At 40.7% G+C, this 20229-nt stretch overlaps 1 protein-coding gene across 1 annotated transcript in view; it reads left to right on the top strand.

Moving 5' to 3' along the window:
* The window catches only part of ANO4 (anoctamin 4), a 182799-nt gene extending 166809 nt beyond the window's left edge, over positions 1–15990 (top strand). The window contains exons 22-28 of the mRNA XM_071732949.1: positions 275–372; positions 4035–4177; positions 5147–5299; positions 6478–6625; positions 9201–9320; positions 12086–12191; positions 14883–15990. Coding sequence (XP_071589050.1) covers positions 275–372; positions 4035–4177; positions 5147–5299; positions 6478–6625; positions 9201–9320; positions 12086–12191; positions 14883–15074 — 960 coding nt within the window. The 3' untranslated portion in view covers positions 15075–15990. The remainder of the gene's footprint in view (positions 1–274; positions 373–4034; positions 4178–5146; positions 5300–6477; positions 6626–9200; positions 9321–12085; positions 12192–14882) is intronic.
* The last annotated feature ends 4239 nt before the right edge of the window (positions 15991–20229 follow it).

Raw genomic sequence — 20229 nt, 5'->3', positions numbered from 1 at the left:
CACAGCTGCACAGCACATTAGCATCACTACTGGGAAAACTGCATTGCTTTCAACTGATTCTGACCTCTGCAGAGAATTAGATTATGGGTTTAAAAGTCTCACTGTATAAATACAGTGTCATATGCTCTCATGAGCTTATATTTTTTAGAAAAATTTGAGAGAATAGCTTTTAATTTATTCTGAATCAATATCTAATATCCAGCTGAGGTCTTTAAGAAATGCTTAAAAACCTGACATCAATTCTCTTTAACATTCTGTTTCTTTTTTTCTGTAGTGCCACCCTAGTGGATGCCTTATTGATCTCTGTATGCAAATGGGTATTATAATGGTGCTAAAGCAGACTTGGAACAACTTTATGGAACTGGGCTACCCGTAAGTAAACATAATGCCTGTGCTTTCCTAGGTCACATAAAAACACTAAGGTTATGCTTTCTTATAACTAGTTAAAAGTAAGACACAGTAGTCATTATGACAGAAAAAAACCTCCCTAGAATACAAAACCCTTAATATAGTTTTTTAGATGTATAGAAATAGATAGTGTTTGGGGGCTTTTTGCATTGAACATAGTTTTCAATAATTGAAGTCTACTATAAAGATTGACAAATAAATAATATATGGGATGTACTTGATTTCATTAAATTGTATTCCCCGTTTTAAAATGTCTTAAAAATATCTGTAGGACTGCTGTATTCCTTACACAGGAAATATTATGGGTATCATTTTTTAGCTATGCTAGTAAGTTCTAATTTAGATATCACCTTGCTGGATGATAAAAGATACCCGAAAGGGCAGGTGTGAGCTGGAAAAAATGCACTGCTGGCATATACACTCTCAGAGATAGAAAAATGTACTGACTGGTATATAGGCAAGTTCCCTAGTGATCTTCAGCATATTATAAAGCTGTGACCTATCTAAAAAGGTTGGCAATTATTCATTTCCTATTGATTAATTTCTTATTGATTAATATTTAATAAGCATGTCTAGTATGATTAATATAGAGAGTTGATGCTAGAGATAGCGTGGCAGGTCATCAGGGGAAATTAGCAAGTGTGAAAATGTAAGAGAGCTGACACTGTCAGAAAGTTTGCCCTTGTGAAGTTCAGAGGGATTCACTTGGCTGCAGGATCCACAGCAGAGCTCAGTGCAGAGCTGGGTCCCAGAGCTGCAGAAAGAAAGATGCTGCAGAAGTGATCTCAGGCAGCCTCAGTGCTGCTCACATCTGGCTCTAATGAGCACACAGTAAATGATTTAAATGCACAGAGTAATTGGCAATCAAGGTACTCACAGCTTGGTCTCCCCAGGTTTGTGCCCAGAGCTGCTTGCCAGGATTTTGCAGCTGTTAGAGCTGGAGGAATTAGCCAGGGTGAGGAGTAGGGAACAGCAGCAGCAATATTGATTCCTTCTCTTTCCACTCACTGCCTCTTTCGTCAATTTTCATTAGATCTTTCTGCTACCTATTAATAGGGATTTTGAAACCTAATGAAGAGCACAGAAGGGGATTAAAGAAGGTGAATGAAGGAGATGGGAGGACAATATTTAAGAGAAAGTGATTTATATTGGAATAAACTGATTCAGGTGAAGTCAGGCTCTTCACTTAGAGTCACAACAAAAATCACATCTAACACAGTCACAACAATGTGAGATGCTTCAGCATCCTATTTGCTCTCCAGACCTTTCAGTTCACCTTCTAACCCTGAAATACCACAGACAAGTGCATTTCCTTTCTGTGTGAAACATCCACAATCATTTCTGCTAGCAGCATGCATTGCAGCCAATACCATGTGGATGGCCAGAGGATTTGGAGGCAATTCTATAGTCTCCAGTAGAAAGAACATCACTGCACCTGCACTGGTGCAGTGTGCATGGTGTGAGAACCATGCAGAGCCAGCACTGCTGGGTGCCAACGCTAATAGCAAAGAATATTTCCCCAAAAGGCAGCCCTAAGAGAGAAGCATCAGCAATCTCTTTTGGTGTTTTTATAACACTGCAGAGTGGCAGCCCAGCTCTGGTGCAGGCTTGTGCCCCCACAGAGACAGGCAGGACAAGTCAGAAATGGCACTGGGTGTTCCCTGGTGACAGGAACGCCTGCTGTCACATTTCTCACTGATAGATGTGTCATTGGCTTGTCTTCCAAAATTTACACCTGAGTTTAAAAGCCGGATTTCAAAGACATCAACTATAGTCCCTAGGGTGTGTGCTAGAGCATTGATTGTTTAGTGGCAACATTTTCAATACAAATACTTGCATGTCAGTGTGGTGCTTCTGCTTGATACAAACACCACCTCCTCATCTCTGAAAGCGTGCATCAATTCTCCTCTCCTGCATAGGTGCATTTGCAATAACTAAGAAACAAAATATAAATTACTGCTTCATTTGGAGGTAGGAAATAGCAATTTCAAGTTGATGTTTTTGTTGGAAGAAGACTATACATCCATATCAAACCCACAATACATCACACTGCTTACATTTTACTCTCACATCAATCAGAAAATGACATCTCTGACTTTTATAAGGAATCTTAGATATTTAGTTACAGTGGTTATAGGTTTCCCCTCTCGCAAAGGAGAAAGTTACCCAGGATCTGCCTCAGTGTACTGCTCCCCAACTCACCTCACCCTGCAATTTTCTGCCTTTGCAGAATTGCAGTTGTCAGCCCTCTCCCTTTCTCACAGGCAGGACAGGAGAGACAAGGTCCCACAGGGTGCTATGGATTGCAAAGATGTGTGCTTAGCTGGCTCACAGTACGTCACTCACAACCATGGTCATTCACAGGAAAAGCACTTATAAGCCAGTGAGGCCACACCTCGAGTCCTGTGTCCAATTCTGGGCCCCTCAGTTCAGGAAGGATATTGAGGTCCTGGAGCAGGTCCAAAGGAAGGCAACTAGGCTGGTGAAGGGACTCCAGCACAGATCCTATGAGGAGAGGCTGAGGGAGCTGGAGCTGTTCAGCCTGGAGAAGAGGAGGCTCAGAGGAGACCTCATCACTCTCTACAACTCCCTGAAAGGAGGGTGTAGCCAGGGGGGGTTGGTCTCTTTTCCCAGGGAACTCTCAGCAAGACAAGAGGGCACGGTCTCAGGTTGTGCCAGGGGAGGTTTAGGTTGGACATTAGAAAGAATTTCTTTATGGAGAGGGTGATCAAACACTGGAGTGGGCTGCCCAGGGAAGTAGACCTTCTGTCTTGTTGAGATGAAAGGGCCAACCATAATTTCAGAGAAAATCTGTTTTTTTTTTTTTTTTTCTCTGTACTAACCTAACTCACATTTTTTGTTAGCCAGACCAGAGCAGCTCCCTGACCTGGAGAGGCAAAGGTGTTTATTTCAGATGTAAGCACATGTTTCTCTTCTGGCTCAGCACCTCCCATGGTACCCCTATAAATATGTTTCTTTAGGAAAAATATTCTCCCTGAAGCTCCCTGACTTCTTGAGATGGAGATAGCTCTTATGGCAGCCACCCTATGTTGTCAGTAGGCCACACTTCTTTCTGCCTTTGCTCCTCTGAGTGTTTGGTTGCAGACACCATTCCATGGTTGTTTTTCCCACCCAGGATTGCCCAGGGAGTGCTGCCTGGCACACTCTAGGGCCACATAGAGATGCCAGCTCACACACAGGAAGGGATCAAGGGGCATTAGTGCTCCACTTACTGATTTCTCAATTAGAACTCCACTATCTCCACACAGTATCACACTGTGTGATATAAACAGACCCTGAAGTGATTTGCCGTCCTGTGTAGAGAAAAAGAAGGTAAATAAATAAGGAAAAGATGTCCAAATTCCTTCACCATTTTAACATCTAGACCTGGATTACAGCCTACCAGCCATATCTGTTTTCATATCTATTATGCCATGTCATAAGCCACATGTATTATTCGATTTCTGCACATTGGGAAATTAATTTTGCAAGGTATGTCAGATGCACAAGTGTGCACATGTGTGTGTGCACAAGTCATGCACACTTAGCCCCTTCCATTTTTTTTTTTTTTAATAAATAGCAACTACTATTATTTACTTTGTATTTTTAATTTATTTAAAATGCAGGCTAATTCAAAACTGGTGGACCAGGAGAAAACTACGACAAGAGTATGGCACACAGAGAAAAGCAAGCTTCCCACAGTGGGAAAAGGACTACAACTTGCAGCCTATGAATGCTTATGGACTCTTCGATGAATACCTAGAAATGAGTATGGCACTGGCCTTTGTTCTCTCTCTTTTTAATGTTCCTTTTTTTGTTGATGTGGGCTGATATATTCTTTTAAATATTATTGAAGGAAGCTGAAGAGGCTGCAAAATGTTTTTCATTCTCACAGGTCAGATGAGGAATGGGAATGAGTTTGTAAGAACCAAAACAAATGAATGTAGCTAATAATACTGTTACTGGTTTACTAACTTCACATCTAAGAAATACTTCTCATTCTGACTTTATGTAAGGAAGGTGATTTTTCCAACCAGAGCCCACCTGTCCACCTGCATACATTTCTGAAGAACTTTGCTGTTATTTACTGAAGGAAGTTCTCTTGAGCTTTAATTGTGTAACTGTGTGGTACAGATCTCCATGTTGGTTTATATGTAAAATTCACCATCATTTACTACTGCACATTTACCAAGCTGCTTGTTGCCAAAAGGCATTGCTCTATCCAGAGGGAGAGGAAGATAACTGCTCAAAGAAATGTTAAAGAACAAAAACTTTTCCCCTATGTGACTGAATTGATACATCATGATTTTTTTTTTGTTTGCTCCTCTAAACAGTTACTCTCAAAATAATGGGATACTTGGCAGTCTGAAAACCTACCTTCAGAAACTTACACAAAGTTTCAATCTTCTGCCTATCTGTAGTATAAAAAAACAATGTATTCAGCTCTAATCTTTGCAGGTATTGAGAGATCCTAATTGATGCTGGAGTAAAAATATCTCTTTTTAAAAGCACAGTTTGTCCACCTCCAAACTTCACTACAAATTACAAAATCTAGATGTTTCTGTCCATGCCAGGAACAGATATGCATTTGTTCTTGTCATCCTTGCTGTGAACTTCTGTCAAGAAGTTGGTGTACAACTGTACAGCTTATTAAGCAGTGTTTGTGTATTTATATTTGTTTATACATATCTATGGAATTAGATCTTAACAGTTATATTGTGATCTTTCTTTTTCCTAGTTCTTCAGTTTGGGTTCACAACCATTTTTGTGGCAGCTTTTCCACTGGCACCACTTCTGGCCTTACTTAACAATATTATTGAAATTCGGCTCGATGCATACAAATTTGTTACCCAGTGGAGAAGACCTTTAGCTTCAAGAGCCAAAGATATAGGTGAGCTCTTTTTTATGTGTGTGTTATTTTCAAGGCAAAGCATCAACCAAATAAGAAATTAACATTAAGGTATTTTCAGTGATCTTCTCCATTAAGAACACACAAATTGATTGCTCAAAAAAATTTCAAGTAGTCTATTTATGGTCTGTCTATGCAATAAGTAGTCTACTTATGCATAAGTAGTCTGCTTATGCAATTAATAATCTATATTTCAAAATGTCTTTTGATGATTTTCTGGGTGATTTAGCAGCCAAGATGTTTTAATGAAGTGATCATTGTTATCTGTGGGTTTATCTTGTGGCAGACAAAGTGTGAACATATTCCACTGCTCAGTTTGAATAGAATAACCTCCCTTCACCTGCTGGTTCACACTTCTTTTGATGCAACCCAGGATATAGTTGGTTTTCTGGGTTGCAAGCACACACTGCTGGCTCATGTGGAGCTTCTCACCAACCAACACACCCAAGTCCTTTTCCTCAGGGCTGTTCTCAATCCATTCTTTGCCCAGCCTGTAACTGTGCTTGGGATTGCCCAAGGTGCAAGACTTTGCTCTGGAAGTCTAACCTTGTTTTACTACAGTTCTCAGTGATGGTCCTCATGACCAGAGTGGCTGCGTGTCTGTGTCACAAGATCTGTCAGGTGGCTGAGGATGGGCCAGAAAGCCCAGGTGATGCCTAGGGGCTGTGTGCCATTAAATAGCATTGCCATGCCATGAAGATTACGACGCTGTTAGGTACAGGATGACCAGGTGTGCATGAGTTGCACACAAGGCCCCTGTGACAGGCAGATCATGGATTGCATCTATTCACGACTGCTCTAGCAGCCCCTCCCCAAAGGCTGAATAGATATCATAAACAGGGAGGCTTTCCATGCTTCTCAAAACTGCCCACATGGTTATGTGGCTTAGTGGAGCCAAGGGATCTATGAGCATTTTTGCATCTTCCTTGAGATTATTTGCAGGATAAAAAAAGTTTCTACCCAGTGGGAACAGAAATCTGTTCCACTGAGGTCCTGCTGTTCAGTAAGAAAAGATTTCTTTTACTCAGTGACTCTTGGATAGAAGCTACATTAAAAATAAAAAACCTGGGTGGTGGAGACAATGGCTTCATAGCATGCAGTATCTCAGGCACTTTGGTTCTTTCTTTTCCTGGAACTAACATATTCTCCTTGTTGAACAGGAATCTGGTATGGGATCCTGGAAGGCATTGGAATTCTTTCTGTTATCACAAATGCATTTGTTATAGCTGTGACATCAGATTTCATCCCTCGCCTTGTTTATGCTTACAAATATGGACCATGTGCTGGCCAAGGAGAAGCTGGACAAAAGTAAGCTTTTCTTTGGGAAAACAGACACTGATGAAAATTACTTACCACTTGAACAGACACATCACTGCAGCTCTGTATGTTCTGGTTCCACCAGACACATCACTGCAGCTCTGTATGTTCTGATTCCACAAACACAAATTCATTGCTTGTGCCTAGGTAACAGATATCAGCCACAGATATTGATGCTTTGTGTGTTCACAGAATGGGTTGCTGAGTCACTATAATTTTGTGATGTTAATCCAAGGGAAACATGGCAGAGCTGTTACAGAGGTTGTACAGAGGTTGTTACAGAGCTTGGGTGACCTTCCCAGCTCGTGTACATAGGTAAAACCCCCCTTTTCATTTTGAGGTGGTGCTGATACTTAGAAGTTACAGATTTAATGAGCATTTTAAAATTATTCACTAGGCTTTTTTTCCTTATATAAAAATCAGCAGGCATTGCTCAAAAAAGTAGTGTCTAACAAGAGGAAGCAATTCCCAACTAATAAATCTATTACTCACAGAGCAAAGTACTTTGGTTTTCTTCTAAAACTAGAGTCCTTCGATTAAATTTTTCAGAAGATATTTGTGAACTAAATCCAAGCTGCCTAAGTGGATTTTCTTTCAGTGTTGTTAATCATTGAGATTATATTAGCATGCCCACAGGACCAGCAAGTGTGAGTATAGCTGCTGCATGCCAACTTGTAAAATCCAGGCTGATGGACTTGGGAAGGTCAGTGAATCCAGCTGAAAACAAATGCACACAGTTTGCAAATGATCTTCTAGCAGCTCAATTAGCAAGGACTCTACTGTTCAAAGAAACCCAAGCTAAACAGTGCACAATGACAGAGAGCTTACATTCTGCTATTAGACATATGGTAGACTGATGTTTTTCTTCCCTGCTTCAGAGAGTGGGTTCTTCTGTTGCTGCTTTTTTGCTGTCATTTTGTTGTTAATACTGTTCAGTCATGCTGACTGAAGAAAGGCAGCTGGCATTGCAGCTCCTGATCAGCAGGAGCTGCCCTGCGAGGAGTTTGGCATTTTAGTTGGTGCTAGGTGAATTGTTCCATTTATTTTCACAGAGATAAAGTCCCTTCATGGGTAAAGTGTTTGGGCTGGTGCCACTTGTTCCTTAGCATGTGCCTCTGTGCCACTATGAAGATTCTTAGGACATTGAGGCATCAGTAGCAGCTCTCCTTGCTACTGAGTTTCTCAGGACCACTGTGGGTGAAAAAGCAAGATGCTGAGAGATTTCAATTTTATGAAGACTCAAATATGGCTTTGAAACTAGTTCTGCATAGGGGAAGTAGCTTGGCTCACAGAGGAAGCTCACATCATCTTTTCACAAACCTCTTGTACAGTGTTTTCACACTTCTGCAGCTTTTCTGAGTGAATTTCTAGATGAAAACAGATAGTAATGCTTTGAAAGAGCCAGGTTGGATAAAAACTATTTATGACAGCATTCTGGATATTGTTAAGTACTGTTACAAAAACAGAAAGTTATTCAAAACCCCACAGGAATATTGGCTTTTCTTAAATTAAGGAATCCAGAACATCTCTTATAGAATAATTTAAATGACAGAGGTGCTTTTCTCTTTCGAAAAACATCTGCAGGCATTAGATCCATATGATACCTGGTGATAATAGAAAAATACTGTAATTAAATTAAATTCCAAATTCAATCAGTATGGAGATTTTTGAGACAAAGCCAGATGGGCTTTAAATGTACTTTCTCAAATACTGTAAACTCCATAGTCTAAAAAAAAAACAAGAAGATGAACAAGAAAACAAACAAACAAAAAAACAACAAAAAACCCAAACAGCAACAAAACCCACAAAAAAACCAACACAAAAACCAAAAAACCAACAAAAAACCCAAAACAAAATTAACAAACAGAGAAATCAAACAACCAAACAGAAAAAACAACCCAACCCTTACTATGACTTATACTCTGCACCAAGCTGAGCAGTGTGCCTGGACTTACTGGTGCTTGAGCAGTGCAGAGTGAAAAGCACCATGAACTTGCCATGTCTCTCCTCAACTCTGTTAGCACCAAACTTTTAAGCCTTCTGGTGACTCCAGCAGCACTTTGTCAGGCAACACACATTCTTTTGCTCAGTGTTCCCAAACTCTGCCTGACCCTCCCAGTGCTCAGCCACCCTGGGTCTTTCTAATCTCTCTGATTAATATGACATTCTGTGAAAAGCTGTTCAAAGAATATTGCCTTTCCATCTGATTTAATGTCCCTTTGTGCCAGTACCCTTAGAATAACACTGGGAATATTCTCATCATCATCCTAGTGCTACTAATTAATTTATCTACCTCTACTGTGTCACCTTTTAGGTGACTTTGCTTTTCAAAAGCAACCAGTCCCAGTCTTCACCATTCCCACAGTAATCTACCATTGTTTCACTTTCATTGTCCAACTGACCTACTTGAACATTTATTTTCTATTGCCTCAACATCCCTTTCAACTATTAATACACATCAGAGATATACTGTGGGTTTCATGAAACCCAGAGACCATCCTCCTGGGTACAACAGTTAATGGAAAAACCTTGCTGTGTCCTCACCACAGGATTTTTTCCCCTCTAGGTGTATGGTGGGTTATGTTAATGCCAGTTTATCAGTATTTCTGGTGTCTGACTTTGAAAACCGGTCAGAGCCGACATCAAATGGAAGTGAATTCTCTGGTTCACCATTAAAATATTGCAGGTAAGTACCTGATCAAAATACTTCTTTGCTTTAAGACACTGCAAGGGAGAAGCACCATGATAAATTTGGGGTTGGATCTAATTTTTAGAACTTAAAAAAATGTAATTGAAAGAATTATCTGTTGCTGTTCAGGGACATGCTCATGGTACTCCTTGGCTGTTACCTTCATTATTCCTTCCTTAGAGGAGAAGCCAAAAAGTGGATATCTGGCAGGTGATCCTAATGTAGGATTTCTGTGATGTCATGGCTTGAACCAAACACAACCATCATGGAGAAAAGGGTATAAAAGGGCCAATAAGAGGTCACTGATTCCTTTGGTAACAGTGAGATGACACTGTAATCACATTATATCATGGGATATGCACAAGGAATTCAAGGTTGCACAGAAGTGACCCCATTGAGCTATTTCACTGGTCTGCCAGGAGTAAAACAGGGTCTGTCCTAAGCTACTTTTACAAAACTTCAAATTCAGCACTTTACAATTGCTGAATGGTTTATAGATTTTTTTCATCGCTTATAGGTGTCATTATTTGTGGTTTGAATCTAAATTAAATGGGAAGTTAACTATCTGTGTGTCTCTGTCCTCAGCCAAGAGACTGGAGAAATTGCAGTCTGAGACTAGTCTGTAACAACAGATTTGCACCTGATTGATTTTAATGGTCCAAAGAATCAAGGATCTACGTGAAGGTCTTAAACGAGGTCCTAGCTAAAAATACCAAATAAACACAGCCACTTTTTTTTTTTATTGAAACAATGTATTACAGAACATGCACTTAATCGCAGTGAGTGCCTGAAGAAAAAAGAAGCAATGTGATACAGCAAAAGTCAGCAATACCTTGTGATACTGTAGCATCTTTGATCAGAAGTTAGAGTGGAATAGCATAATGAAGTGGGGGTAGGAATTAATAATTTTGTTTATCTAATTGATATTTAAGGCTGTTGCAACTTATTCGACAGAAAGTACATCCCAATGTTGAATCCATGGATGACATTTTCTGAGGAGCAGAACCACTTTGAGAATATTTCATCCCACATTGTTTGCCATAGCAGCATAAAATAATGTTTTGCAATTCTGATCATTCTCTTCTCCCTCTTTAATTCCTTTCTTCCCCAACTGCAAGCGTGAGATCACTGCTACTTAAAGCCAATGATGGAAATCCCATCAACAACAAAAAAAGTTGTTCCCTCAATATGCCATAATTGGTATATTGGCAGTGACATCACTGTCCAGCACCTCAATGTCCTTTTAGTGAGGGGCCCCAAACTGAGCACAGTACTCAAGATGTGGCCTCGGCAATGCTGAGTACAGGGGCATAATCACTTCCCTGGTCCTGCTGGCCACACTATTCCAGATACAAGCCAGGATGCTGTTGGCCTTCTTGGACACCTGGGCACACTGCTGGCTCATATTCAAGCAGCTGTCGACCAACACCCTCAGGTCTTTTTCCTCGGGGCAACTTTTCAGCCATTCTTCCTGAAGCCTGCAGGGCTGCATGGGGTTGTGCTTGGAAAACACTCTGAACTATGAAGTCAGCACGCTGCTTGCAGAAGATCAGCTCAGGATACTGGGATTGCACTAGGGATACTGCAGTTTGAGAGAGGTTTGTTGCTGGATGTCAAGACACAGTTTATTTCATTGTGTATAGCACCCTCTGCACTTTAGAGAAAATGAACCTCCAGTGTGAAATACAGATTATCATACAGATGAAATAACTGTTTATTAGCTTTGCTCATCTCAGTTTTCTTTAGTTGTTTAATACCAACTTAGAGGTCAAGATGAAGTGTATTATTTACTGTAGTATTATCAATCCTTTTTATGATGAGCTTTCTGCCCCATCCAGCAAGAAAACTAAGGAGAAAAAAAATTTACACTACTTTTGTATTAAGTTTCTGCAACAATATTTTGGAATTAACATAGTGCTATGAGAAATGGACTCCAGAATGTGTGGCTTAAACATATTTATGATTTGTTAATGTAATTTTTGAGTCCAGCTTTCCCAATAGATATCTCTAGTTATTGTACTGAGACCTGAAGTCTTTAAAGAAACATTCTATGAGACAAGACACTAAATCCCTTTCTTACACATCCCTTGCCCCGTTGGTACAGCAAGAGGTGCAGTTCTGGCTCTACTGAAGTTAGAATGAAGGCTTTACACCAGGGATTGGCCAACTAATTGACCAAGGGCCAGATGAAGACCATGAGCCAGTTTAATACGGATTTTTGGAGGGCTTCCAGGCTGAAAAAACTGGGGACGTTTATGGTTTTAGAATTAAAAAGAAAGTGGCCTTCAAAACAGCAGAGCATCCCAGCCTTCTCCATGTTCTGAGGCGATGCCTGCAAGGCACACGTTGCACTGCCAAGGGAGAAGATGTAGGGTGCTGAAAACTGCAGGTGCTGAGTGCATTTGCTTCAGCAGTTTCACTCCATATAGGCACAGGCCTGGCCCTTCATTGATTTTCCATCAGCATCTGGAGCATGAAGTGCACTTCTGCAGTTCATCTTACTGTTATGATTCATCTCAAAAGTAAACACATTTAGGAGAACCAAAGTGTGGAAAGTGGAGGTGATCAGGACACTTACTTTGAAAACATGCACCTGGTCTGAAATAAGACTACCATAGGCCCAGCCTAAGGAGTGCTGTCTGAATGGAGATCATTTCGGTCCTTAAAATGCCATGATCAAGAAGAGCTGGGTTTTGGGTTTGCCTTCCTCCCAGGCAGCAGGGCAGGAGCTTGCTGACTACCTTATTCCACTTCTCTTTCAGGTACAGGGACTACCGGGACCCCCCTGACTCCCCGGAGCCCTACGGTTACACCCTGCAGTTCTGGCACGTCCTGGCTGCACGCCTGGCGTTCATCATCGTGTTTGAGGTCAGTGACCATTCAGCTGGCAAAACAAAACCAGCAAAATGAAACATGCTTCCCCTTGAAGCTTTATCATTGGAGGTGATCGACGCTGGCAGCTGTTGAGCTTTCCAGATTAATTTCTGCTGTTGGTCTTTTGCTTTGTATACTCAGATCTGTTTTCTGGAGAGTCACAGGTTCTATCAAAAAGGGGAATGCAGCACTTCAAAACCTTTGAAAGTGACTTGCAAAGATGGGAAATAGATGCAGCTTTTGTTTACTTTCCACATTTTGCCATTTGTATCCCTTGGTAGGCTGGGAAGCTGTATGCTAACCAGTTTGTGAGGAAGGGGTGAAGGAACAAGAGAACATGAAATCTAAACAAGTGAAAAATCAAGTTAGTTTAAATTATAGTATTTCCACATCTAGCTTTTTTCTCTATTTTTTATTACATTTAATTCCCCCAGAATGATCAGCATCACAAAGATGGTGACAATGAAAAGGATTTGATACCTTTGCCAGTGTTCATAATATTAGTACTTACTATCAGTATCTCAGAAATCTTTAAGACAAACCTGAGAAGATAATACCAGCTTCACATGACTGGTATTCCCATCCTGATTTTGAAAATGAGAGACAGGAGAGTAGATAAATAGGATGAGAAAAATTACAAAACAGAATGAGCTCTTAACACCTGAATTTCAGGTGCCTGGATATCCCTGCCAGAAACCAAGGGCTCAGCATCTCTCCAGCATGAGCAGTTTGAAATGCCTTTTATACTGTGAAGAAGCCAAAGAGGGAAAAAATTCTTTTTAAAAACTCTTTACTCGATCCACTGCTCTGAATCATAGCAACAGGGCATCCAACACATATATGGAAGTTGTAGTCACCATAAATTACTGGCATAATGCTCACAAGCACATAGTGCATTTCTAATTCACAGCACTGTGTGAATTTATTCTGAGCTGAGCTTTTGAAGCACCTCTTTAGACCACAGAACAGAAGCATTTGAATTAGTTGTAAGGTGAAGGGGAAACATTTGTTAGATTTTTTTTCTTGTGTCGGGATGTCTCGGGAGCTCAGCAGATACCTGAGATCTGCAGTGAATTGCCCCTCATTGTCATTTACAGCCTCTCCCTGATGAAGGGAGTTTATGGCACTGCAGGTTGGTTTTCTCTTTTCTGTACACTGGACTAATGGGTTCTGCTTTTCCATGATCTCTGCCATACTGAGGGAAAGGTTAAGGGAAAGAAGGTTTGACAGAGGCCTGATGGGCTTCACCTCTTCTTTGTTTCTTGAGCTGTTGGCACTCAGAGCCAGGGTGCCTGATTCCAAAGAGAAGCACAAGAACAGCCTTGGCAGGCCAGCCTAAGCAGTTTTAAGATGGAAGAGAGCCTGGCTTCTTGATACATATGCCTTGGCATAAAGGCAGCATGGCATAAGGGCAAAGATAACTGAGGAAGAAAAATTAGCCCTGCTCAGGTCTCAGTGCCCAGGCAAATTTGTGACAAAATTGTGTGGAAAAGCTTTTGCTGTCTGCCCAATAGTTGCATAAGAGATTTGACTTTTTTCTGCCCTAACCAAAGCCATAGGCTGGCTCATAGCTGCCTCCCTCAACAGGAGCCACTGTTTGTTGGCACTGAAAATTGCTCTCTTATCTACAAAACCAAAAAGGTAATTGCATCAGAATCCATGACTGTCTTCCTCGGTGGAAAACACTAATGGGTGTACAGTAATTCCAGTAAAAGATTGTGCTAAGAGAGAAGTGATTTGAAACAAGGGTGGGATTTATAAATTGGTAAATTTATATAAATATAAATTGGGATTTATAAATTGGTAACTCAGACACATTTTTGACACTGTGGGTGGGGTTATTTTGGCTATCTTGACCTTAAAACCAAACATCTGTATTTTCTGCAACTGCAAAAGGAATTATTTGTCCAGGCTAAGCTGACAAAGAAGATCTGGGGGCTTTTTAGGTTTGGCAAAGAAAACAAATTAAAGTACTGTGCATTTATTCCTCACGAGGGAAGATTTATTATTCCTCATGTTAGATTTTCTTTTTGGTGGTTTCCAAAGGAAAGGTTCTGATTGGAGAATACCCTTACTTCTCCAATGTAGAATGAGTGTCCTTTCTGAGATGGAGAATTTTTCTGTTTCTCTGTTCCTCTGCTTAAGTGGACTACATGTCCAAAGAGCATCTTTAATGAAACAAAGAAGGACACAATCCTCCCCCGTAACACTCAAGCTTTCTTGTGACATGTCTAAAATATAAGGGACAAAAGATCAGCTACCCTATATTTAGTTGTGATGTTTAGTAAATGGGAATATAGCTTTGGATGAGAGACGGTATGAGAAAAAAACGTTATGTTTTCCATAGGTAATTCACTGCAAGGGGATTTTGGTAACAGGCAAGAAGTATTATATTATTTGATCCTCCTCTTCCTTCAGGGAAATCCACTATTACCAGGCCCTGCCCAAACAACTTTAAAACAAAGCATGGCCATGTTTAAACACACGGGTCACACAACAGTTTTAAGGCCTTGTTTGAACTCAGCCGCTCTTAACCTTTGTAGAGATTCATACTCACTCTGGCTGGAGCTTCTATGGGGGAAAAGTCATTGTGGTTTGTTTTCTGCAAATTTAGTACTTGTTTTCTTCCTAAGATTTGAATTTTTCATCCCCACCCCCCCTTTTTTTTTTTTTTTGTTTTCACAGCACCTTGTCTTTTGCATAAAACACTTGATTTCCTACTTAATCCCAGATCTCCCAAAAGATCTGAGAGATCGGATGAGGAGAGAAAAGTACCTGATTCAGGAAATGATGTATGAAGCTGAGCTGGAACGTCTGCAGAAGGAGCGGAAGGAGAGGAAGAAGAATGGAAAATCCTATCACAACGAGTGGCCATGATGGGGTGAGGAAGAAACTGCTTTAAAGAAGATAGGAATTCTGTTTATAAAAATTCCCTAGTTTTCTACAGTGGAGAGTGCAGTGAAAAGGAACAGTCAGTCAGTCTGACAGAGTCTTAGCACATACGTGCCCATGTTTAAGAGGGTGCACATTGCCATAAGCCTTTTGAAATTAGAGGTCTCGCAAGGCTTAGCCTTCTCCAGAGCTAACGTCAGCATGAGCAGATCAGACCAATGCTTAAGTCGCTGCACCCTTTCCAGGAAGCTCCCAGGCCCTGACTTAAATTCAGGGCCCTGAACTTCAAAGCAGTTGTATCTCATACAGTGCTTTTACACAACTCAGCAATCTCACGGCTCCTTCTCAAGACCAAGTTGCCACTTCATAACCAGTGACTGCGCATTAGCACCATGGTGGTATTTGTCCATGCGTGCGGCCACCATCCGCAGCACGTGCATGGCAATGTTGCCTTCCTGAACACTGCACTAAGCTGTTAGCTTGCATTTACCACGAGTTAAGGTCACACGTGAGGACCAATTCCATAACTGCAACATTACCGAAGCATTTTTTAGGGGAAGACACTTGATGACAGGTCTCATCGACTGGTCTAACACTGCTGAAATACTTAGACGTGCAGAAATGCTGAAGAGGTCAAGACAGACAAGTGGCTAAATGTGGCCAGAGGTCATTTATTTGGAAATGATACTGTGAAAAGTTGGAAACACATTTTTAAGATTTGAACAGTGCCTTTTCAGCTATAGGACTATCTGGTCTCTGAAGGAAACAAATCAGAAGAGAGCATCTTGCCCAGAACTGCCTGTGTATTTGTGTGGCAAGGTAACATTGAAATCTCGTCAGGAATTAGGGTGGATGATACATTTAACAGAAGACAGACTGTGTCATAAAGACCTATCTGCACAAGTAAAACCAAAAAAAAAAAAAAAAAAAAAAGAAGTTCAGCACAGAGCAAAGAACAAAAAGAACAGACTCATCCAGAATCTCTTTACTCGCAACATTTTCTTTATTCATCCATTATATATGAGGGAGTGGAGGTGGAAAATGGAACAACAGTAAGTTTTGTGAAATACTTTGAAATCCTTCATGCATATCTATTCCACAGAGGCTGCAGAATTAAATTTGGGTGAAACAGGCCACTGTATTTACCCTTCTGCAAGAAATAAAAACACTTCTCAGATCATTTACCCAAAACAGTGCACAGTGCTGTAGGCCTGAAGACTGCAGAAGGTTGGGTGCAGACACAAGAATCAAAATGCTGAATGTTTTGAAAGCTTTACCAGCCCTTGCCTCAAAGTGATAGCACTGCAGTTCTTGCAGAACATGCAGTGGCATAATCAGCCACAACATGAAGAAGGAAGTTCAGTCACCAAGACTACGAAGCCAAATAAAAGCAAGCCTGTGTCCTGGTGAAGACAGACACAAAATCCTAGAGCATATCAGTTCACCCAGCCCTTTTCCAAATACCTAGATCTCCATAAAAATTGGTTTTCTCAGAAACGTTAAGGAATTGTGACCTTGTTAGTCTGAAGATATTTAAGAGGAAGGAAAAGTCAGCAACTTCTTTCTTCAGATTCTTCATGCTCTTCTGGAAAGACCACACAGTGCAAGACCTCACGGACCAATGCCTCAGGCTCCACAAGACAGCAGGACCACTTGCACTAGGACCACATATTGTCAAATTAAATATATTCTTTCCACTGCAAGAGAGAACTGTGCTATTTCCATGGAGGCTATGGGGGAAAGGTTTTAATGTAAGGTAGTATGGCTAGAGGAAGGAGAGGGGTGGAAGAAAATGCATGCACCCACCTCTCTGTAGCCAGTGCCAGCCTATTTGCTGCAAAGAACTTCTCCAGTAGAGACCCATCATCCTACATGGAAAATATATATGGCACAACAGCTCCCATTTATTGGGTGTTCCTGGCCCAGGTCTGAGGGACCCATGAGGCAACATAAGCACCAAATGAATTTCAGAATTAATCTGTTGTTTTGGTGCCAAAAATGAGCGGGGAACACAACAAATGGCTTTGGGGTGAATTCCTGCCTAACGAGGAAGTGAACTTGTTTACCTTCACTTCAGCTTACAGCAGCTGTGGACACATCCCATGTGGGCAGTGGAGAAACAGGGGTGTTGGAACCAGATGATCTTAAAGGTCCCTTCCAACCCTGAAAATTCTATGATTCTATGATTTCTGCATCTGCAAACAGGGGGTGAGGATTAGGCAGTGTCATCCTCCAATAACCACATGACAGATGGGTAGGTATTTACTACCCACCACCTACAGGTGCATACTGCACCTGCAGCCTGGGGTCCCTTGGGCAGGATGGCTGTGCAAAAATCACATTCAGACCAAATCCATATGAGCAGTTGGATCTATTTGCATACCCTCTGTATAATATCTAAAAGAACAGATGACAAGAGCTGAGACACTGTTTGCTAAGTAGTAAAGTGTGATGTGAGTCACACATAAAACCAGTGTCATTCATGAGTGTGAACCTTTGCAACATCCTGCAGTAAGATACCACTTTGTGAATGTAGAGCTCATAACTTCCCAAAACTGGGCTGAAACCTACTAAAATATAAACTGTCTTTAACTCCAGAGGAACCACCGCAATATAATGTGCCAAAACAAATGAAGTACAGCAGAAATACTACAGGTAATAATTGCTTTCAAGACTAGTTTTCAACTTAGCTGCATTAGGATGAATTTTCATGATAATACATTGCTAGAAGTTGTGTCCTGTTCTGCTCCAAGTGAGAACACGAACTGGCTGCTCACTAAGCTTGGGCTAAGTGTGATGCTGGAAGGGGCTCTGACCTTCCTGTTGGATCCTTCAGGGCTTTTCTGTTGCTTAATGCTGACCAGAAAACCCACTGAGATTTCTGTGCTGCTGGTCTGCAGAAAAGGTTTCCCTGAGTCCTTCAGAGCTGTATAGCAGAACACTCAGGAAAGAATGACCCCTTTTTGTTTATTAATTAGCAAGGTGCGATACAAACAATATGCTAATAATAAATGGAATCTCAGTGGTCTCTAGATAACAGATTCATGCCATTCCCTTCTTTCTGATCTGATGATGGGTTTTGTTTAAACCTCCAGGTGACCATCCTATGTTGTTTACTTATTCCAGCTCCACAAGAGCACTACCTTCAAGGGAATGGGAAAAAAATGACACCTCAATGCATGCCACAGACATGTTACATAGCAAGCAGGACAGCACACACAAGGATTAACTGTGAAATCATCTTGCAATCAGCATAGGATTGATCTCCTTGGCTACTCTTGACAGTAAGCATGTACTTCATGAGCATTTGCAGACCAGTTTTTAAAACCACGGAAAAAAAATTGTATATTGGGACTGTTTTTCAGCCTGTTTGCTACCTTTTTTGCATTATGTCCCATGTTGATTTTACAGATCTTAGAATAAAAAATGTAAATTAACAACCTGGATACTTTGACAAAAGGAAAATCCTAGGTATAGAATATCACCAACATTGAAGCCACCAAATACTGCAACTGAAACCCTGTTTACAAATCAGTTCTTTTTTTTTTTTTTCTTTTTAAATTTGAGGGGAGTTATGTTATTTACCATATATATAATATATATAAAGTATATAGAGAGATTGTTTATTTGTAAATAGAAAAATCCTATGGAGAAGAATGTCAAGTTTTCATACATTAAAAAGAAAAATTCATCAACATAAAGCCATGTTTAATGCTTGTATAATGTGATGCAATAAACTTTAAAATAAATTATGCATATGAAATATTTGCTGCTTGGCATTCATGAGTTATTTTCTATTTATCTTATTTACTCAGAAAGCAAACAGACCACTCATGTGGAATCAAACTGAAATGCAGACCAAAAAAAGCGCCAAAATCCATCATTACTTTCTTTGTGTATTCACATAGTCAAATAACATTCCTGTTGTGGGTTTAGGTTTTGGTTGGTTTTTTTTTTCTTTTTCTTTTGTCTTTTTCTTTTTCTTTTGTTTTTTTGTTGTGTTTATTTTTTCCTCTTCTCTTACTTGTCTCCTGACACTGCCAGATGCTGCATGCAATTTGGACAGTGTGGAGTGCCCCCACTCCCATGGAATTATTTGGCTTTGAGCATCCTGCATTTATCACGGGAGCTTTTACCCAGGAGATACGAGGATCAGCAGTGCAGGAGAGTGATGGAGACACCAAGAATTATCTTGCTGCTTTTACAGAAAGAAGGCCTTGGCTGAGAGTGCAACCAGCAGAGGACAGCATGTAATCCCAGAGAAAAGATTGTTAAAAATCAATTGCTTTGTGATGTGTTTAAAAGCAGAAGCATATAGAAAAAAGTAAAGCAGAGTCACTTTCTTGTTCTGTAGCAAACATGGGAGGTTAGATAGCAAGAAATGGGGAAGATGCCAGGGTCATCTGGAAAGCCAAAGAATGTTTGTCTCTAAACCTCTTACAGCAAAATGCTCTCCCCACTGAAAACCCATCTTGAAATTGTGACTGTGGACCAATAGATAATGCTGGGCCTAAACTTGCACTTCATACTACAATTAAATGACTTCTCAGAGCCCAGAAAGTGACTTCAGACAGCAAGTTGGTCGTTTACATATTTTCTGTTTTAAACAACTACTTGAATTCAATGCACTGAGAAAAAAAAACAACACACGGGTGCTACATATTTTTCTTAATTGTGGTAATTGGGAGGATCAAGCATTGGAATGGGCTGCCCAGTGAAGTGGTGGATTCTCCGTCCCTGGAGATATTTAAAAAGAGCCTGGATGTGGCACTCAGTGCCATGGTCTGGTAACTGCAGCGGTAGTGGATCAAGGGTTGGACTTGATGATCTCTGAGGTCCCTTCCAACCCAGCCAATTCTATGATTCTATGATGATCAGTCTTCACAAATGAGACAGGTGGAAGTCACAAATCATTCCAGATACTTTATGGCAGTATCAGTTATAGTGCAGTGATCTCAGCACAGTGGTGCAGCAGAGGCTGGGATCAGTCACTCTCCTGTGACACTCAAGAACATTTGTTGAAAGGGCTGTAGCCATACCAGCAGGTCAAGGGCTTGCTACTGGCTTCTCTTCTCTGCCCACAACTTAACTCTGTACCATAAAGTAAAGGTACACAGAGGCACACCAGCCCACATCATTT

This window comes from Heliangelus exortis, chromosome 1, assembly GCF_036169615.1.
Source record: "Heliangelus exortis chromosome 1, bHelExo1.hap1, whole genome shotgun sequence".
Lineage (NCBI taxonomy): Eukaryota > Metazoa > Chordata > Aves > Apodiformes > Trochilidae > Heliangelus > Heliangelus exortis.
Note: the sequence above shows the minus strand (reverse complement) of the source record. Positions and strands in the feature narration are given on the sequence as shown.